At 40.6% G+C, this 19,785-nt stretch overlaps 1 protein-coding gene across 1 annotated transcript in view; it reads right to left on the bottom strand.

Annotated features, from left to right (window-relative positions):
- Stau2 (staufen double-stranded RNA binding protein 2) overlaps positions 1-19,785 on the bottom strand; it is a 300,509-nt gene that overhangs the window by 224,003 nt on the left and 56,721 nt on the right. Inside the window, exon 4 of the mRNA XM_026786800.1 lies at positions 12,559-12,694. Coding sequence (XP_026642601.1) covers positions 12,559-12,694 — 136 coding nt within the window. The remainder of the gene's footprint in view (positions 1-12,558; positions 12,695-19,785) is intronic.

Below are 19,785 nucleotides of genomic sequence, written 5' to 3'. Positions count from 1 at the left end.
AATGAAAATAGATGTACAAAATATCCAAACCTATGAGACACAGTATGGGCGGTGGTAAGAGGAAAGTTCATAGCACGAAGGTCCTTCATGAAAATGGAGGGAGCTCATATTAGCGGCCTAACAGCACACCTGAACCCTCAAGAACAAAAAGAAGGGAACATAGCCAAGAGGAGCAAACATCAGGAAATAGTAAAACTGAGGGCTGAAATCAACAAAATAGAAACAAAAAGAACAATGCAAAGAATCAATGAAACAAAAGGTTGGTTCCTTGAGAGAATCAACAAGATAGACAAATCCTTATCCAAACTAACCAAAAGGCAGAGAGAAAATAACCAAATTAACAAAATCAGAAATGAAAGGGGACATAAAACCCAAAGAATCACTAGGCCATACTTTACAAAACTTGTCCTCCAGAAAATTGGAAAATCTAAAAGAAATGGACAATTTTCTCAATAGATACCATTTACCAAGGTTTAAGCAACATCAGATAAACAATTTTTTTAAAAAAAAGGACTTCCAGAGGTATCACCATCCCTGATTTCAAGTTGTACTACTGAGCAGCAGTAATAAAAACCACATGGTATTGGCATAAAAAGAGACAGGCTGACCAGTGTAATCAAATCAAAGGACCAGAAATAAATCCACACACCTATGAACAATTAATTTTTTACAAAGAAGCCAAAATTATACAATAGAAAAAAGAAAGTATCTTCAACAACTGGTTCTGATCAACAAATAGTGGATGCTTGCATGTAGAAGAATGCAAATAGGTCCATATGTATCACCCTGCACAAAATTCAAGTCCAAGGGAATTAAAGTCCTCAACATAAAACCAGATATATTGAACCTGACAGAAGAGAAAATGGAGAATAGCCTTGAATGCATTGGCATAGGAGATAACTTCCTGAACAGAACACCAATAGTGCAAGATCAACAATTAATAAATGGGACTTCATAAAACTGAAAAGCTTCTACAAGACAAAGGACACCATCAAAAGGATAAAACAGCAGCCCACACAGAATGGGAAAAGATCTTCACTAACCCACACCCAACAGAGAAATGATATCAAAAATATATTTAAAAACTCAAGAAACTAGACACCAGCAAATGAGGTATAAATCTACACAGAGGATTCTCAACAGAAGCATCTCAAATGGCTGAGAAAAACAGAAATGTTCAATATCTTTAGCCATCAGAGAAATACAAATCAAAACAACTCTGAGATTCCAGCTTCCTCCTGTCCAAATGGCTAAGATGAAAAGCACAAGTGAGAGCTCACGCTGGAGAGGATGCGGAGAAGGAGAGCACTCCTCCACTGCTGGTGGACATGAAAACTTGAAGTCACTTTGGAAATCAGTATGGCAGTTTCTTGAAAAACTGAAAATCTATCTACCTCAAGACCTAGCTATACCACTTCTGAGCATATACCCAAAATATGTTCAATCATACCACAAGGACATCTGCTCAACTATATTCATAGCAGCTTTCTTTGTCATAGCCAGAACCTGGAAACAACCTAGCTGTCCCTCAATTGAAGAAGAATAAAGAACAAAGAAAACATTTGTAGAATGGAGTATTACTCAACTGTTAAAAACAATGGCATCATGAAATTTGCAGGCAAATGGATGGAACTAGAAAAGATCATTCTGAGTGAGGTAACCCAGACTCAGAAAGGAAAACATGATACGTACTCACTTATAATCAGATATTAACTGTAAAGCAAAGGATAACCATGCTACAATCCAAACTCCCAGAGACAGTAGGTGACAAGGAGGGCTCAATGGGAGGAGGAGGAGGAGCTTCAATCTCCCTGGGAAGGGGAAGTAGAATAGACATCAATGGTGGACAGGAGGAGAAATCCGGATGGGGGTGGGAGTGGGAACAGGAGGCATCCGTTCAGGGGAGGATGGAGAGAGAGAGAGTACTGGGAGAGATAACTGCAATAAGGGTCATCTCTGGGAAGAGCTAGAAACCTAGTGTACTGGAAACTCTCAGGAATCTGTGAGGGTGACTCTAGCTAAGACTCCTAGCCATGGGGTATATGGAGTCTGAGCCAGCCATCTTCTGTAATGAAGAAGACTTCCAGTGGAGGGATAGGGACACCAACCCAGCCACAAAACCTTCGACTTACAATTTGCCCTATCTACAAGATGAGCTGGGGTAAAGGTGACACAGAATTGCGGGAGTGGCCAACTAACGCCTGGCCAAACTTGAGACCCAACCATGAGAAGGACCTTACCCCTGAGGGTAGCCCAAAGTCCTAGGATAGAACCAAACATGACTGGCAAAAAAAAAAAAAAAATCAATAAAATGATTCCTAATGACATTCTGCTGTACTCAAGGATAGGTGCCTAGCCCAACAGCCATCAGAGAGATCAGAGAGGTTCACCCAGCAACTGATGCAGACAGATGCAAAGACCCACAGTCAAACATTAGGCAGAGCTAAGGGAATCCTATAGAAGAAGGGGAGGAAGGATTGCAGGAACCAGAGGGGTCAAGGACACCACACAAAAACCCACAGAATCAACTAACCTGGGCTCATGGGGCTCACAGAGACTGAACTGACAAGGAGGGAGCCAGTGTGGGACTGACCTGGGCCCTCTGCATGTACTTTACAAGTGTGAGACTCCCAACAGTGGGAGGAGGAGCTGGCTCTGGCTGTGCTGCCACTTCTTTCTTTCTACTGGGTTGCTTCATCCAGCCTTAAGGGGAGAGGAGGTACCTAGTTCTACTGAGACTTGAAATGCTGATGTGGGAGGCATAGCCGACTGATACTCATGGGAGGCCTGCCCTTTTCTGAACAGAAACAGAGGAAGAGGAGTGGATGAGGGGCTGGGAGGAGAGGAGAGAGGGAAAACTGTGGTCGGGATATAAAAACAATCAATCAATAAATGAAAAATCTTCCTAATTAGCAGGCCACACAGAAACAAGCAAACACATCTGGGACCATGGTCTACGATATGGCAACCTCTGTTCTTTTCTGTTCTACTGATCTATAACTCTGTCAATATTCCACTGTCCACTAATTTGATCATATAGGGGATTGGGGGAGGGGGTCTCTTGAAGCCTGGGTTGGCCTCAGGTACACTATGAAGCTAAGGGTGACCTTGAACTTCTGATCCCCCTGCATTCCCTCCACTTCTCAAGTGCACAGGTCAGATTTATATGGTGCTGGCAATTGGATCCAGGGTGTTAGTATTCTAGGCAAACACTCAAACAACTAAACTATATTCCCAGACCTTAAAATAGGTTTTTACAAGCCATAAAATCAGGCAGTGTAAGCTCTCAAACTGTTCTTTTCAAAACTGCCTTGTTTACTCCAGCTTTTTGTATGTCTATATAAATGCCAGTGTTGTGAAAATAGACAGCTAGGATTTCACTGAAAATGTATTTCATCTTCATGTTAACATTTGGAGAAGTGATTGCCTAACAAATGAAGAGTCTTCCTTAATAGAAGCGATTGCGTTATAGCTTTCAACAACATGTTTTGTTCATTTTCATTCTAAATACAATATTGTATGCGATTGTAACTGCCCAGTTGCTCAGGACCAACCAGAACGACCACTGAGTTTCAGTGTATTGGCTGTATCCTGTGACCTCATGAAACTCCCTTATCAGCTCTTGATTTTCATGCCTTAGAACTTTCTACACAAAGAATCAGTGTTTAAGATAAAAAAGAGCTATACTTCTTTTCTAACATTTCTCACCAATTATTTCTTACTGCATGTACCAGAGTACAATAGAAATTGAAGTGTCTTGGTCCTGACCTCACAAAGAATGTATCTAGAACCAGTGGTTCTCAACCTGTGTGTTGTGACCTCTTTGGAAGTCAAAGGACCCTTTCACAAGGGTCACCTAAGACCATTGGAAAATACAGATATTTACATTACTACTCATAACCATAGCAAAATTACAGTTATGAAGCAGCAATGGAAGTAATTTTATGGTTGGGGGGGTCACCAAACCATGAGGAACTGTACTAAGGGGTCACAGCATTAGGAAGGGTGAGAACCACACCACTGCTCTAGTCTATTAGCATAAAGTACAATACCAGAAGAGATGCTTAGGGAAGTCCCGATCTCCATTTCCAGTTTGTTCAGTCTATAACATGAACAAATGCTGGCTCATCAAATGCTTGTTCTGCTTCTAATCAGAAGCTCATATAGTTTTCCTCCATTCAATTAATACAGTTGATTATTTTTATTACTACACTAAACTAATCTTGTTTTCTTGGGGCAAGCGTCATTTAATTATGGTATATTACATTAGTTAAATTTGCCTAATTTTTTCTTAAAGATGTTTATATCTGTGCCATAAGGAGCACTAAGGTCACTCTTCTTTCCTCTGCTTTGGCAGTATATTCAGAGTCTCTGGCTCACCAATGCTCAGTTATATTTTCAGGTTCATTTCTCATTAAGAAGAGTCTCTAACACTGAAGACACATGTAAACACAGGAGAAAAAAATGCTTTTAAATGTACTTTTCAGTCTCCTCTCACTTCTATATCTGTTTCATAAGGTGTTGTCCTTATAAAGAATCATCATTTTTATAGCTCCGGCATGTATGTCATATGTAAGGCATACAATATAAAAGGAATATATTCCCAAACCAAGGAATACAGGAGAACAAGTGCTAAGGCATGCTTAGCTGTTAGAAAAAATTCCTGTTTTTCAGAACTTCATGCTTATTCTATTTAGCCACAAGATTTTAAAGCTGTTTAGCTGACTTTTTCCTACAAGGCTAAATGATATGAAACCAGCATATCAACAGGTCAAAACTGGTTGAACGCTGGTAATTGCAGAGTTCAACTTTTCATTGATAAGCTAGCCACTCATCTTGAAGAACCCAACTAGTCTCTATGTTTCAGTAATACGCAAGCACCACCTAGTGGCCAAAACCAAAACTGTAGGTTTCTCAACCACAACTGCTGTTACACAATGTTGCACTTGCAAATGTTTTCAAGGGGTTTTTACAAACAATGAGTTCATACCGACAATGCAAGAACCCTCAAAACAAGGAATTTAAATAATACTTGAAACATGGGTTGATCGTCTCCAATCTAAAACTCCAAAATCTGAAATACTATGGACCATAATACAGTGGTTGAATGCAAAAACTATTTCACACACAGAATAATTGTAATAACATCACCTTCAGGGTATATGTAAAGACACACATGAAAGATAAGTAAGCTTCATGTCATCTTAGGTCTCATCCCCAAGATACCTCATTATATATGTGCAAATTATCCACAACTCAAAAACAGACTCCAACATTTAAAACACTTCTGGTCTCAAGCGTTTGAATGGGGGATACTCAACCTATCTAATTAACATGTGAGTTATTTTCATAAGTCAGAATCTTTTTGTTCTTGTTTCGAGACAGGGTTTCTCTGTAACAGCCCTAGCTGTCCTGGCACTCGCTCTGAAGACCAGGCTGTCCTCGAACTCACAGAGACTCTCTTTTCTCTGCCTCCCAAATGCTGGGATTAAAGGTGTGTGCCACCACTCCTGGCAGAATTTTTGTTATTTCTAACTTCGTTGGCAATCAATGAGCTGAAATAAAGTCAGTGTGGATGAAAACAAATCTCCAAGTTTTACCCTGCTGAGTTTCCGATAGCCACAGCACCTGTCAGACTCTTCAGGTGGCACAGGTTTCTTCCCAGTGCGACAAGGGCAGATGCCGACCTGGGCGCAGAGCTTTGCTTGCAGGACAGAGCAGGTTTTAGGGAAAACAGTCCATGTCTGTCTCCCTTGCTTACCTTGCTATTAGTTCCGACATGTTCAGTATAAGTCAGTAACTGCACCAGCACCATGATAAATCACTACAGCAGGAACTGGATACAGGAGCTGCAGGCACCCAGGCCTCTTCCTGACACAAACTGCGCTCACCACACGGGTGACTAGGACGGCATAAGTACAGATCAAACTGCTCCAAGGTGACTGATGATAAGTAAACAGAGCCAAATCCTCTGAGGAAGAAGATGGACACTGGATGAACAAAACCACAGCAAGCTATGTAGACTCCTAAATAACTCCATGTGCCGCAGATCCACCACAGACCCCTCTTCTGGGGACCCTGAACCCAGAGCTACCTCTCTTGCCTAGTATCCTTCCAATAACAGAATAAAATTATTGTGATCTGCAGCAATGTGAGTAGGTTAATCCCCTTTGCTGCAAATTGGCCACACACCCCAGAGTTAGACATTCAAGTCTCCATCTTCCCCAAACCCAGCGTGAAAATAAACGCTGGAATGAACAGTCTATACAAGTGTTTTTTACATTCCCCTAAGATACAAACCACACACACACACACACACATAGACACACACACATAGACACACACACACGCAGAGACACACAGACACGTGCACACACACATACACAAGCACGCGTGTGCACACACACACACCGCCTCACCCATTCTCCGCTCCAAGTCTACTGCACACACTACCACATCACTTATGAAGTGCAGTAAGAGCGAGCTTCTTTGAAAATAAAGTCAGAAAAAGAAAAAGGATTAAGAAAAGGAGAAATAAAAATGAGGACAAGCCAAGCCCTGTGTCCGACTTGCCTGAGGGCTGCCCAACTGATGTCCCAGTTACGCGGGCAAAAATGCCATCCTCATACAGCACAGTCTGAGTCGTGCCATTTTCAAATCTGTGTCAGAAGAACAAGGGCCAAACAATAGCTCCTCAATGGAAACAGACAAACCGATCAACTGCTGATGGGATGCCTAATTTACGCCATTTCATTCTTTTCCACGTTGTTTATAAAAAGATGGCAGAATGGGGCCAGCTACACTGATGAGCAAGAAAACATGCCTGCTGCCAACCAACCTGACAATCAGAGTTTGAGTTCCAAGACCCAAATGATAAGAGAGAGCACTGGCTCCTGTACGCTGTCCTCCGACCTACACACATACGTGATGGCATAACTATGCATGTGCAAACACACACACATGAAACTTGACTGCCCCTCTTTCTCCCTCTGCTCCTGGCACCTTTCAAATGAGTGCCCTCCTCGGTCATGGACTCTCAGGATACTCTGCTTCACCACAGCTCCAAAAGCCACAAGGTCCACTCACCGGAGCTGGACACATCCAAAATTGCAGATCTGTAACCTGAGTACTCAAGACGTAATGCAGGAAGATCAGGAATTCAAGGCTAACCTCAGCTACACTGGGAGTTCCTACAGAAAATGCAGTCTGAAAACGTGGAAGTTAAAAATGAGCACCCTTCCTCCTTTTAAAAATGGGGTCATATCACTTTGTTTCCTAGGTTAGCCTCAAATTCATGCTATTCTCCTGTCTCAGCCTGCTGAATGGCCAAATGTAAGGGTTACAGGCAGAAGCTACTTCTCCACTCACTGTTTTGTCATAGTAATAGGAAGCTAACTAACATTCATAGACTGTTCGCCAACCTTCCCATAGGTGTCCAATCTCTTGACATTATAACATTTCAACTCCAAACATGCTGGGCCATATTCACAACCATCCCACGCCACACACGGGATGTAGGCTAGGCATCCTATATACAGTTTGCCATTTGAAAAGTAAATGCTTTCTGCTAATAACATGTCAAGTAAGGTCTCAGACAAGGAAGAAAAGCAACACAGGATGCAGCCACTGCCACGCATCTTGGGTGTTAACAGGGGACAAGTAGTTCAGAATCTAGCCTGTACAGAATGAATCTCTCTCCACTCATCACAAAGCAGAACAGAGGAAAGAACATTCTACTTGGGCCTCTAGATGAGCTCAAACAAAGAAAATCCAACAGCAGAGAACAAAGAAAGCAATAGCATGGGCAACAGCTAATTTCTATAGAATATAACCTTGAGTAGTCAACTTTCACACTTGCCTGTAAATTACGTTTCTTGGACTTAGCCTTTCAGTCTCTGCTTTACGCAGCTACAGTTAACCTGAACTGGACAGGAAGTGAACTGCCTTGCTCTAGTTCTCCACATTTCCCAGAACAGCTTCCAGCTTAAGCTGTCACAGGCAAATTGAGGCCACATGTGAAATCACAACTTTCAGAGCTTATTGAGTAGCGCTGCCTTTGGGAGAAGGAAACTTTCCAGACGACACTGGCGTGGCAGCCTGGGCTCACCTATGTCCCTCTGTGTTATCAGTGGAAATCATGAAGACTGAAGACGTGTGAGGAAAAAGCTTCTCACTGATAAGAGGAGTCCTTAGAGAAGGGTGAGTTCGTCCCTTACCCCACACATACACAAATCAGATCTCAGAATGAGAGGGAAGGGAAAAGTTAACATCTAGAACAGAGAGAGAGTCAAGTCACGTCACATGACCCTTGCCCCTCCTACGACCTCCTCTTCCCTGGGTGCCAGTTCCAGGCGCAGACTGCTGCTCCAGGCAGCCGCATGCCAGACATCTGCTTCCCTGCATCCAGTCCCATGGTTCTGTTTGTCCCCGTCCCCCACCCCACCCCAGCCCACTTCTTTAGATTTTGTCGAGTGGCACCTCCTCAGTTTCTGGACCCCTCTTACTGACTTCCTCCTCCTCTAGAACATAAACACATACAAAGCTTTAGTGCCAAACTGCTTTATTTGAAAATAAGAAATTCACTAGTCAAAGTTCTAGTAAACAATTATAACTAACAAAAAATAAAAAAGGACGTTTAAAGAAGACTGTCATGAATCTACTCATTATATTACAATACAAAGAAATGTCTTAGTCTGGCCACCATGGAAATAAGCACAGAAGTTCCTCAAAAGGCAAAAACAGAATTATCAACACCATTCCCAAATATACACCCAAAGAACGTAAGTCAACAAGGCAGAGATAGCTGTACATCTATGCTTATTGCTCCATTATTCACAATAACCAAGATATAGAGCCAACCTGATGAGAAAATGTGGTGTATATATACAACGGAGTTTTACTCATCCATAAAAAAGAACAAAGTCAGGTCATTTGGAGGAAAACAGATGGATCAGGAGATCACCATGTTACACAAAATAAACTAGACTTAGACATATATTGTGTTTATTCTTTTTTTTTTTTTTTTTTTTTTTTGGTTTTTCGAGACAGGGTTTCTCTGTGGCTTTGGAGCCTGTCCTGGAACTAGCTCTTGTATTGTGTTTATTCTTACATGCAGAATCTGCATTTAAATTTTTTAAAAGACATACACATAGAAAGGATACTCTTTGGGAAAATAAATGGGGTCAGTAAGAGAGGAAAGGGAGATAAAAAAGGGTAGCGATTAAATTACATTATATATGCAAATAAAATATAATAAAAAATCTGCTACTTTATAAAATTACACTATTTTAAAAAGAGGAAAATATGAGCTGGGAATGATATCACATGCCTATGTGGGATTCCCCTCTGTATGCTGTGAATATGTTTTATTACCATGGTTAATAACGAAGCTGCTTCAGCCTATGGCAAAGCAGAATATAGCAGGCAGGAAATCCAGAGATATAGAGAGAAAGTAGGTGGATTCAGAGAGACGACATGTAGCTGGAGAAAGACACTGGAACATACTGGTAGGCAATAGCTCCATGGTGATACACAGATTAATAGAAATGGGTTTGTTTAAGATATTAAGAGATAGCTAGAAACATGCCTGAGCTGTTAGCCAAGCAGTGTTGTAATTAATATAGTTTCTGTGTGATTATTTGGGTCTGGGTGGCTGGGAAATGAACAAGCAGCCTCTGCTTACACATGCTTATAATCTTAGCACTTGGGAAGACAGCTTGAATTACATACAGAGTACAAGGTCAGCCTATCTAATACTGAAAAATTGTCCCAACCCTCTCCCCAAAATTAGATAAGAGGGGGAAAGTAAAAATGAAATATATTACATGGATAAATGGGACTAGGAACTCCTTACCCAAAACTAATATCTTTATGCATGTTAGGGAACCCCAGACTAAAGAGAGATTACCACATATATATCATGAAAAGAAGGTGGGGTAGAGCAACTACACTGCACATGCTGAGCTGACAGCCAGGGAGGCTGCTTGGGATGCTGCAGTGAGAAATAAGAGATGCTGAGAAAAAGGATAGGTCTGGAGTGACAGGAAATGAGAGGAAAGTTAGAACTGCTGACGGTGTTAGCCAAGTTAGGAAGGGAGACTGCAAGCGCTCTCTGAAAGCATCGGCCAGTGCCGACTGAGTTAGAAAGCATCCCACATATCACTTTCATGTGAGTAAGAAGTCCACATACAACAGGCATCAAAGGACAACACAGAGCCTTCCATGTAAAAGGTGTGTCCTTCCTAGCACAAGTGAGACACACTGAAAAGCAGGGCAGAGCAGAGAAAGCCCAAGAGACCTTCTAAGTAACAAGTGTGACCAAGGGAGCCTGCAGGAACTCCTGCTGGAACTAATCAGCATCTGCACAATGCTGAATGGAGACAGCTAATCTTCTACTACCAAACAAGGAACTATGAAGTATCAAGGTACATATTGACTAATTATATTCTCTGCACATCTGAATTAGACTATAGAATTAGACTAAATATATAAAACCCTAACAAAAACACTAACAAATACATGATCACATATCAAAATTAATTTCTTATCTACAATAATGAAATTGTAGGCCAAGTGGTGGTGGCGCACACCTTTAATTCCAGCACTCAGGAGGCAGAGGCAGGTGGATCTCTGTGAGTTTGAGGCCAGTCTAGTCTACAGAGTGAGTTCTAGAACAGGCTCCAAAGCTACAGAGAAATCCTGTCTCAAAAAAAAAAAAGACAAACTGCTTTTTAAATATCAAAAGCTAATAAAACTATAGCAAGACACAAAAATAAAAGAAAAATTACATATAAAATAAACTGAATGCTAATAGTGTTAACACAAATATTTGAAAACTAGTCAGGAAATGTGATAAAAATAAATCAACGGACAAATAAAAAGATAAGCAGCAAACACCTGAGAACAGTCCTGTTTGGTAGCGGTCAGTATCAAAGAAAGCTTTTCAATTTCACTTGCTAGCAATCAAGCAAAGCAATATATTTCAAATCCAGAGCTGTCAAACAGAAAATGCATTCTCAAATGCTATAAAAAATTAGAACAAACTTTTAATGTAACTGAGTAATATATTATTCTTAATTCTAATGTTCTTCCTCTAATAATGTACATTCAGGAAAAAATACAAAACAAATATTTGTAAAAGACTCCAACAAGAAGATTTTTATAATGGTATTTACTGCAGTATTTACTTATAATCCAAGGAGACGGGTGTAAAACAGCCTAGGTGATCAAAATGAGATATGCACTTATAAAAGATACCTTAGTCATGTGAGGCATTTTATAGTCAGCAAAAAATGTTTCTCAGATGCTAAAAATATGACAAACGGTCACTAGACTGGGTTTAAAAAGACACCATATTGCACATAATTAAACAGATTAAGACACAGACATGATGGGGCACTGCTCAGCAATTAAGAGAGACAAAATAAGCAATATTAATGGATCTCAAAGCAAGAGAACTATCATTCACAATGAAAGCAGCAGAGAGGATAAGTGCTGACTGTTTATGGGACAGAACTGATCCGTGACAACAGAACGGAGGTAGAGGGCGTGTCAGAGCAGGGAGTGCAAGGAACCCTGTAGTGAAGGGCAATGTCTGTGTCTGGATCTGAGAGGTGACACTTAGAGACACACGTAAGTTAGAAGTCGGTGGAGAGAGGACAGACACATATATACATAAGGTCATCAAGACATTCACTAAGGGTATGTGCACTTTACTGTACATATGTTACATATATGTATTGTGTAATATATATGTATACATATATTATTCAGTAATATTACAGAAGCTGGATCCAAAGAACAGCTTCATTTCAGTTAAAAACATTTCTATACAAAGTATAAGTTTTTGTTGTTTTTTTGTTTGTCAAGACAGGGTTTCTCAGTATAACAACTCTGGCTCTCCTCGAGCTTGCTTTGCAGACCAGGCTGGCCTTGAACTCAAAGAGATCCACATGCCTCTGCTTCCCAAGTGCTGGGATCAAAGGCATATGCCACCACTACCTAGCTAAAAATAAAGTAAATCAAAATATTAAGAGTAACTAGTTCTTGGAAGGCAAAATATTTCTTTTTTAAAAAATCTTCTGGCATTTTCCACCTTCCCTATAATGAGTTTTGCCTAACTTTTACAAAAGAGATCTCAGTTTTATTTTGAGATTTCTACCATGCTTGTAAGATATACCCGCAACTGTCAGGACTGTGCCCTATGCAGCAAAGACTTAGTAAGTCCTCTCTCCAATAACACCGCTGTAAATGATAAACTCTCAAAGCCATTAATGTGTCAAATCAGGAAAGAGGAAGTTTAGGGTGCTGAGGGGATGAGACTGTCACATGGCAGATCGCCCTGCAACCTGTGCACTGGAAACGCAGTAAAGAGGGTTTCTCGAGTTATGGGGGTTTGTGTTCTGTTTTTAACTCCTAATTCTCTTGGTGAGTTGGGTTTGTCCCCAAAATGTCCAATGTCATCTGTGTTCACAATGAAAATAGTCTCAGATATCAGACACTTCTACAAAATGCCTAAAATAAATAAATAAGCAACAGAACCAAAGCAGGCATACAAACCTCTGATTGTACATGCCGCGGAAGTTGTAATTAGCTCTATAGTTTGGAAATGGCTTTGGATCTAACGGCCTGTAGATGGCAGGCTCTCCCCTTTTCATAGCAAGCCCATTCAGTTCCACAGTTGGAGTTATGCTACCTGTTTAAAAACAAAATATTGAAGGCACACAAGTGAAACATTTCCACAATGAACTACACAAGCTATACTTCTAATGCATTTAATAACCAAAGAAGACGGGGAGTGAAGGGTCCCTCTATACAATTCTCTAATTAAGTATAAATGAAGTAAAAAGTATTTAATGAAATCCCTCTTAAGTTTTAGCATTTCCTGTACATTAAAATGAAAAATTCAACTGTGTAACTACATTATTTAAAATATTTCTAGCAACCATGCAATTAGTAATATTGGTACTGTTATTACATCACAAAGATGTTGTACATTCAAAGACAGGTACAAAACAAATTAAAGTACAAGTAATTGTGAGGTAATTATACAAGTAATCAGAGAAGAAAGTATAAAATTAAACACATTAAGTATTCCAAGTTAAATATGAATTGAAAATGTAAGTAAAGTGCCTGATAAATTTCTCTTAAAAACAAAAAGAGGGGAAGGGGAGCAAGAAGAAGTTGAGGCTGGAGTGGACTGCTGGTCTAGCATGTTCAAAGCCTTGGGTTTGGTCTCAGCACCACTTAAAGCAGGGCATGGCAGTGCATACCTGTAATCCTAGCACTCGGGAGGCAAACACAGAAGAGCTACATACTGAGGAAGAGGCCATCCTGAGCTCTATCTCAAAAGTTAAAATTTTAACGGAATACAGTATTTCACAGCACTGTCGACTTAAGAGGGTCCATGTAATACATTAGCAATGAAGTCAGCCAGCACCTAGAATGTGGCTTACAACTACCGCTCCCCATTTTAAAATATGCCTAAGAACATCTTTGGAGAAATGACTGATTCCAGATCTGCACATGACGCTGATAAGGGGATCAAATGCTCATCTGGCCTTCCCTGAATAAACTGTATTCAGAAGATGATGATGAAAGGGGGCGTTCTTCGTATTAGCTGGGATTTCAGCAAAAGGAATGATGTCTTCCAAAACACCACCAGTTTGTAACAGGTGATAAGATGCCAGACACTCTAGATGACAAGAGCAGCATGCTGGCCAGTGTTAACAGGGAGCTTGCTAACAGATTAACTGGCTGCCACCACCAGAGTACATGAACCAATCTTAAAATCAAGAGACCACGATGTGGTGATATTTTGTTTGTAGTCTAACAAAGCTTGCCTGAAGATCAGTGGGTGGAGCTAGCCACTAGTTAGCCAGAGAGGCCAGGCAGTGGTGGCACACACCTTTGATCGATCAAGCACTTGGGATCTCATGTCTTTGATCCTAGGATTTAGGAAGCTCACGCCTTTAATCCCAGCACTAGGGAGGTGGAGACAGGAATATAAGGCACATGAGGACAGGATATTGCCCCTTCGGTCTGAGGATTCGATAGAAGTAAGAAGTTTCTTTAGCAGTTGGCTCCTTTACTTTTCCAGCATTTACTGTGGGTTTTTATTATTAAGACCAATTAGAACTCGCCCTCACCACAAGAAACTGTCTTCTGATCTAGTGCAGCAAGGAGACTACTACCCACAAGTACTGCAGTATTGCCAAGGACATGGAGCTGAGGCTGTGTAGCTTACACAATCCAGGGAAGGCTCTACAACACACCAGTGTACCATCAGCAAAAGCAAGCATGTGGACAATTCTACAGAAGCAATGACTCAGCCAAACAAGCAATCTGCATGAAAACAAAGCTGGAGAAGAACTATGAGCCTGGAGACCAAATGCAATAAGAGAATCTCTTTCATCCTTCACCAAAACAAACCAACTATGGCAAAATGGGCAGTAATGTGAATCTGCACCCCACACGATCTTAATGTAGAGGAATTATTACTTTCTTTGTTTGATACTAAAAAGAGCCCTCATCTTAAAAAGTATTTCTTTATTTATTTTTACTTTAAAATTTCCACCTCCTCCTCTTCCCCTTCCCCTCCCCCTTCAGTCCAAAGAGCAGTCAGGGTTCCCTGACCTGTGGGAAGTGCAAGGTCTTCCCCCCTCCATCCAGGTCCAGGAAGGTGAGCATCCAAACAGACTAGGCTCCCACAAAGCCAGTACATGCAGTAGGATCAAAACCCAGTGCCATTGTCCTTGGCTTCTCAGTCAGCCCTCCTTGTCCGACACGTTCAGAGAGTCTGGTTTGATCACATGCTCCATCAGTCCCAGTCCAGGTTGCTTTGGTGAGCTCCCATTAGCTCAGCCCCACCGTCTCAGTGGGTGGGCACACCCTTCGCAGTTATGACAAACTAAAAACTGACTTGTTTTTAAAACTATCCCAGGGCCTATAATCCCAGTACCCATGATGCTGAGGCTGGTAGATGTGAATTCAAGACCACATGAGGTCTTCCACAGTGAGTCCCCAGCAGGCTGGGCAAGACTCTGTCTCATTTCCCATATACATATACATACGTGCATGTGTGTATTACATATTATATATAAAACACATGTTATATATGTGTTGTATATTATATATGTACATGTAACACATGTGCTATATGTGTGTGGGTGTTTATATGCATATTATTATAAGTGTGTAGACGTGTGTATGTATATATGTATTATATATATTGTGTGTGTGTGTGTGTGTGCGCGCACATGCACACAGGCACCTCAAGAGGAAGATAAATGAGAAATAAGATTAGCTGGCATGAGCTCACCTGGTGACAGGACAGGGCATTCAATATCTTATTCTACTTAGGTAAACTTTTTTTTAAAATTTTGGAATAAAAGGACACAACATAACATTAGGTCAAGTTTTATTTTAAGTATTAAAATAAGTTAGTTAAACATATATGCATATACACGAAATCTTTCTTTAGAGAAAAATTTAATTTAAAAAATCTGTACCATTAGCTTGAATTTTGCCTTTTAGAGCATTAGCTCTAATAATTCCTTTATTATACAGAATAGGAAACAAATTGGATTGAATAGCAATTCAATTAGTCCAAACCTCTAATTTTCTATATCCATTTTCTACAGAAAAGTCAAGGACAAAGGATATCTCCTTTTCTCTCTCCCTCAGGAGTAAGGCAGACACACAACCCTAAGCAAAAGCTCAGTGACTCACATGATCCCACCCCACTCGAGAACATTCCATCAGCCACCAAGTTCTTCCCGTCATCCTGACTCCCTCTGACTTCCGTTATTACATATTTGTTAGCATGTTCTTGAGAGATGAAGAAACAATACTTTATTTGCATCTTTCACACATTGTTTGTATATATCTGTTTTTAATTTTTATATCATTGAATGAAACCACCAATATCTGTTCATTTGCTACTGATGGAGAATACGAGTTGTTTCCAGTTAGGAATAGTATTTATAAGGCCATCCTGGACATTTCTGGAAGTCATGGACTAGACACATGGTGGAGGAGGTTCTTCGTTCATGTGTTGCTTTCATTGCTTAATGAATAAAGAAACTGCTTTGGGCCTGATAGGGCAGAACTTAGGTAGCCGGAGAAGACAGAACTGAATGCTGGGAAGAAGGGCAGAGTGAGAGACACGATGGGTCTTCTGCCTGAGACAGATGCTGGTTAGAATCTTGCCAGTAAGCCACAGTCACGTGGCAATACACAGATTAATAGAAATGGGTTAAATTAAGATGTAAGAATTAGAATACCCAGATTTCACAAAATCTGATGGGAAGTCAGCTTTCCTTATGCGCCTGTCACAGGAACTTGTGTGCTCTAAGGTTGGCATAGGTTTCTCTCTGTGAATTCTGCTTGATACCCGACAGTCGGGTATTCCAGGCCTGTTCCATACCTCTCCTCTGACGCCATGGGCCTGAAGGATTAGGCCATCCCACAGGCCAAACACACCTTGTACTTACTCACCAGGCAGTGTATTCTTAAAGCCCCCTGTAACACTTCCTACTAAATATTACCTACTCTTTATTGCCTTGTAAAAAAAAAAAAAAAAAAAGAATTAGCCAATAAGAAACTAGAGCTAATTGGCCAAGCAGTGTTTTAATAAATACAGTTTCTGTTTGGTTATTTCGGGTGTAAGCTAGCCACGCAGCTGGGACAAACAAAGGGCACCTCTCTCCTTGCAACAGATATAAACTCAGATCTTGAAGATATTGACCTAGAGGTAGAAGTGCTGGATCATAGAGCAGACTTGTTTAACTTTATTAGAAACTGCCCAACAATCTTCCAAAAAACTTATTTAACAATAAAGTATAGTATATGTCTTTAAGTTTACATTTTAAATTGTATAAAGATTTTAGTTTAATGATTAAAATATTTCCTAGAAATCAAGATTTATGAACTGCTTGACTTAATTGATTTCGGGGGGATAGGTATGAAGCCTATGTAACCTAGGCTGTCCTCAGATTTAACTTTGTAGCCCTAGCTGAGTTAAACTGCCTTCAGCTCCAGTGTGAGCTGCCATCCTGGAAAAATTTAGGACATTTTGAATTCTTTCCTGCAATAACTATTCAGCCATAAGCAGTCTAAAATTCAAATGAGAGGAGCTTTTAAAACCTCAATCTGTAAGATAGGGAAATAAATAAGAATTTAATTTATTTGAAAATTCCAGGTCGGGCAGTCAACCGTGAAGTGATCTATACACTCCTGGGTACAAACCACCGGCCACCACCGCAGCCTGTGTTTAGAGTGAAGTATTCTAGCCACACTATTTAACTGAAAGAAGCTTGTACAATTCCCTCACCTGAAAGGAAGACCACTGCACTCTATGCAGTGGCACTGGGTTTTGTGGCGGGAGCACAGGGCGCGTGTGGCAAAGGCTTCAGCTCTCTGTCCCTGACAGAAGAATGAGGCTGGCCCAACCATGAACACAAGAGCACATCTACAGAGAGCTACGAGGAGCCTCTGAGGGACAGTCAGCACACTCGTTCTGAGTGGGGGGACCCCTGCATAGGATGATCACTACTCAGGGCTCCTCGGCTATTAGAGGCTGCATGCTTGGTGCTGCAAATACATCTACTTTTAGAAATTCTTGGATTATTTTTAACATTATTTACTTTATGTAGAGGTGAGTGAGTGGGTGGGCACCCATGCGGGGTCAGAAGACAACTTATACAAATTGGTCCTCTCCTCCCACCATGTGGATCCCAAGAATTTAACTTAGGTTGTCAGGATGGTGACAAACACCTTTCACCCACTGATACATTACATTTCACAGGCCCAGGTTTGCAGGTTTGTTTACTTTTTTGTTGTTGTTGTTTTTTCGAGACATGGTTTCTCTGTAGCTTTGAAGACTGTCCTGGAACTCACTCTGTAGGTCAGGCTGGCCTTGAAGTCACAGAGACCTACCTGCCTCTGCTTCCCGAGTCCTGGGATTAAAGGCATGAATCACCACCGCCCAACTGTTTAAACATTTTAATTGATGCAAAATTGTATATATTTATGGATATCATGGGATATTTTGATATGGTTATTAGACATATTAAAGGGACATTCTAATTATCAGTGCTAAATATAAAAAGTTCGATAGCTAGGTACAGAGTTACACATAATAATTTTGAATCTCTATAGATGACAACTGAAAGAAAAACCACTATTGTTTTTCAGGAATAACAAGCTACTAACACTAGAAACAGTTTTGTAGAAAGTTAGAAAAGTCTGAACATAGTATTTACCCAACAATTACATGCTGGAAGATGCAAAGATTAATTGACCAAGCAAAGCTCCTCGCAGAAATGACTGGCACATAGCCAGGACAAAGAAAGTACAAGATGACCTAGGAACTCCTTCTACACCAGACAGCCAGAAGCACCCAAAGAATGATGAGAAGATACCAGGAGCCAAGAGTCAACTGGAAGGTGCCATAGAATCACCGGCACAACCTGAGACAATTTTAGCATCAAAATAAATGATAAGCCAGGTATGTTGGCACATGTGTGGTTTCAACTAAAACTAAACAGGAACAAAGAAGAAGAGAAGGAAAAACACCCGAGCCCAGGTTTGTGCCAGCCCAGAAACAAAGTGAGACCATTTCTTTAAAAACAAACATAGCAACAAAAACACTGATGGATCACATAGTGTAGCTCGGTGATAGAACACATGCTTAGCATATATGGGACCCTGGGTTTAATCCCCAACACAAAAAGCAAATGAAGCAATAGACTTTAAACCAGTAAGAACAGAAGAATAAGGATCAACAATGACATAAATAAAGAAATGAAAGAAGAGGGAATTTCTTCCCTTGGAGCGCCAATGACAACTAACGAATTTAAAGGAATTCTAGAATTCAAAATAAATCACACTAGCAAACTTAAGATTCATATAGATTCATAGAAATTAACAATGGATGCTAAATTCGGTAGGCTAAAGAAAATTTGATGAGGAACAGGATATTACATATATTTCTATATAGTCTCAAAATATCTTCAAAATGCTTATTTACTTACTAGTTATTAATACGATCAACTTTATAGTAGAGAAGTTTTGTAGGCATGCTCTTCAGCAAGTGGCCAAAGTCATCACTACCATAGGAAAACAGAAGCTATAAGCACTGAGTCTGAGTTCAGTTTTACTTTGGAGATATGCACGTTAAAAAATGTAATAGCCATGAGAAAACACCAGATGTACTCTACTGTACAAACTATGGTACCTAGATGAGTATGATACCCATATTCAACACAAATGTCAAGTCCTAAAGATGGGAAGACTGACTGTGTCAGATTAAAATAGAGTAAAGGAAGATGGCGAGTACATTAAGCACATGACTTTGATTACACAAGATCTTTAAAAGACAGCCAGCAACGAGTTGAGTCTGTGGAGTAAATGATGCCCCATTCTACCGTCTAACAAGAGGTTACTTATGCACTTAAAAAATGCACATGCAGCCGGGTGGTGCTAGTGCACGCCTTTAATCCCAGCATTTGGGATTAAAGAGGCAGGAGGATGTCTGTGAGTTTGAGGCCAGCATGGTCTACAGAGAGAGTTCCAGGGCAGGCTTCAAAGCTACACAGAGAAATCCTGCCTCAAAAACAAAAAGGGTGGAGGAGAAGGGAGGAGTAGGAAGAGGAGGAAAAAGAAGAACAACAAGAAGAAAATGCACATGGAGGAGGAGAGGAGGAAGAGGAAGAGGAGGAAGAGGAAGAGAGGAGGAGAAGGAAGAGGAAAAGGAGGAGAGGAGGAGGAGGAGGAGGAGGAGGA

Source organism: Microtus ochrogaster, linkage group LG5 (genome assembly GCF_000317375.1).
Source record: "Microtus ochrogaster isolate Prairie Vole_2 linkage group LG5, MicOch1.0, whole genome shotgun sequence".
Classification (NCBI taxonomy): domain Eukaryota; kingdom Metazoa; phylum Chordata; class Mammalia; order Rodentia; family Cricetidae; genus Microtus; species Microtus ochrogaster.
This window is presented reverse-complemented; position numbering and strand designations above follow the sequence as displayed.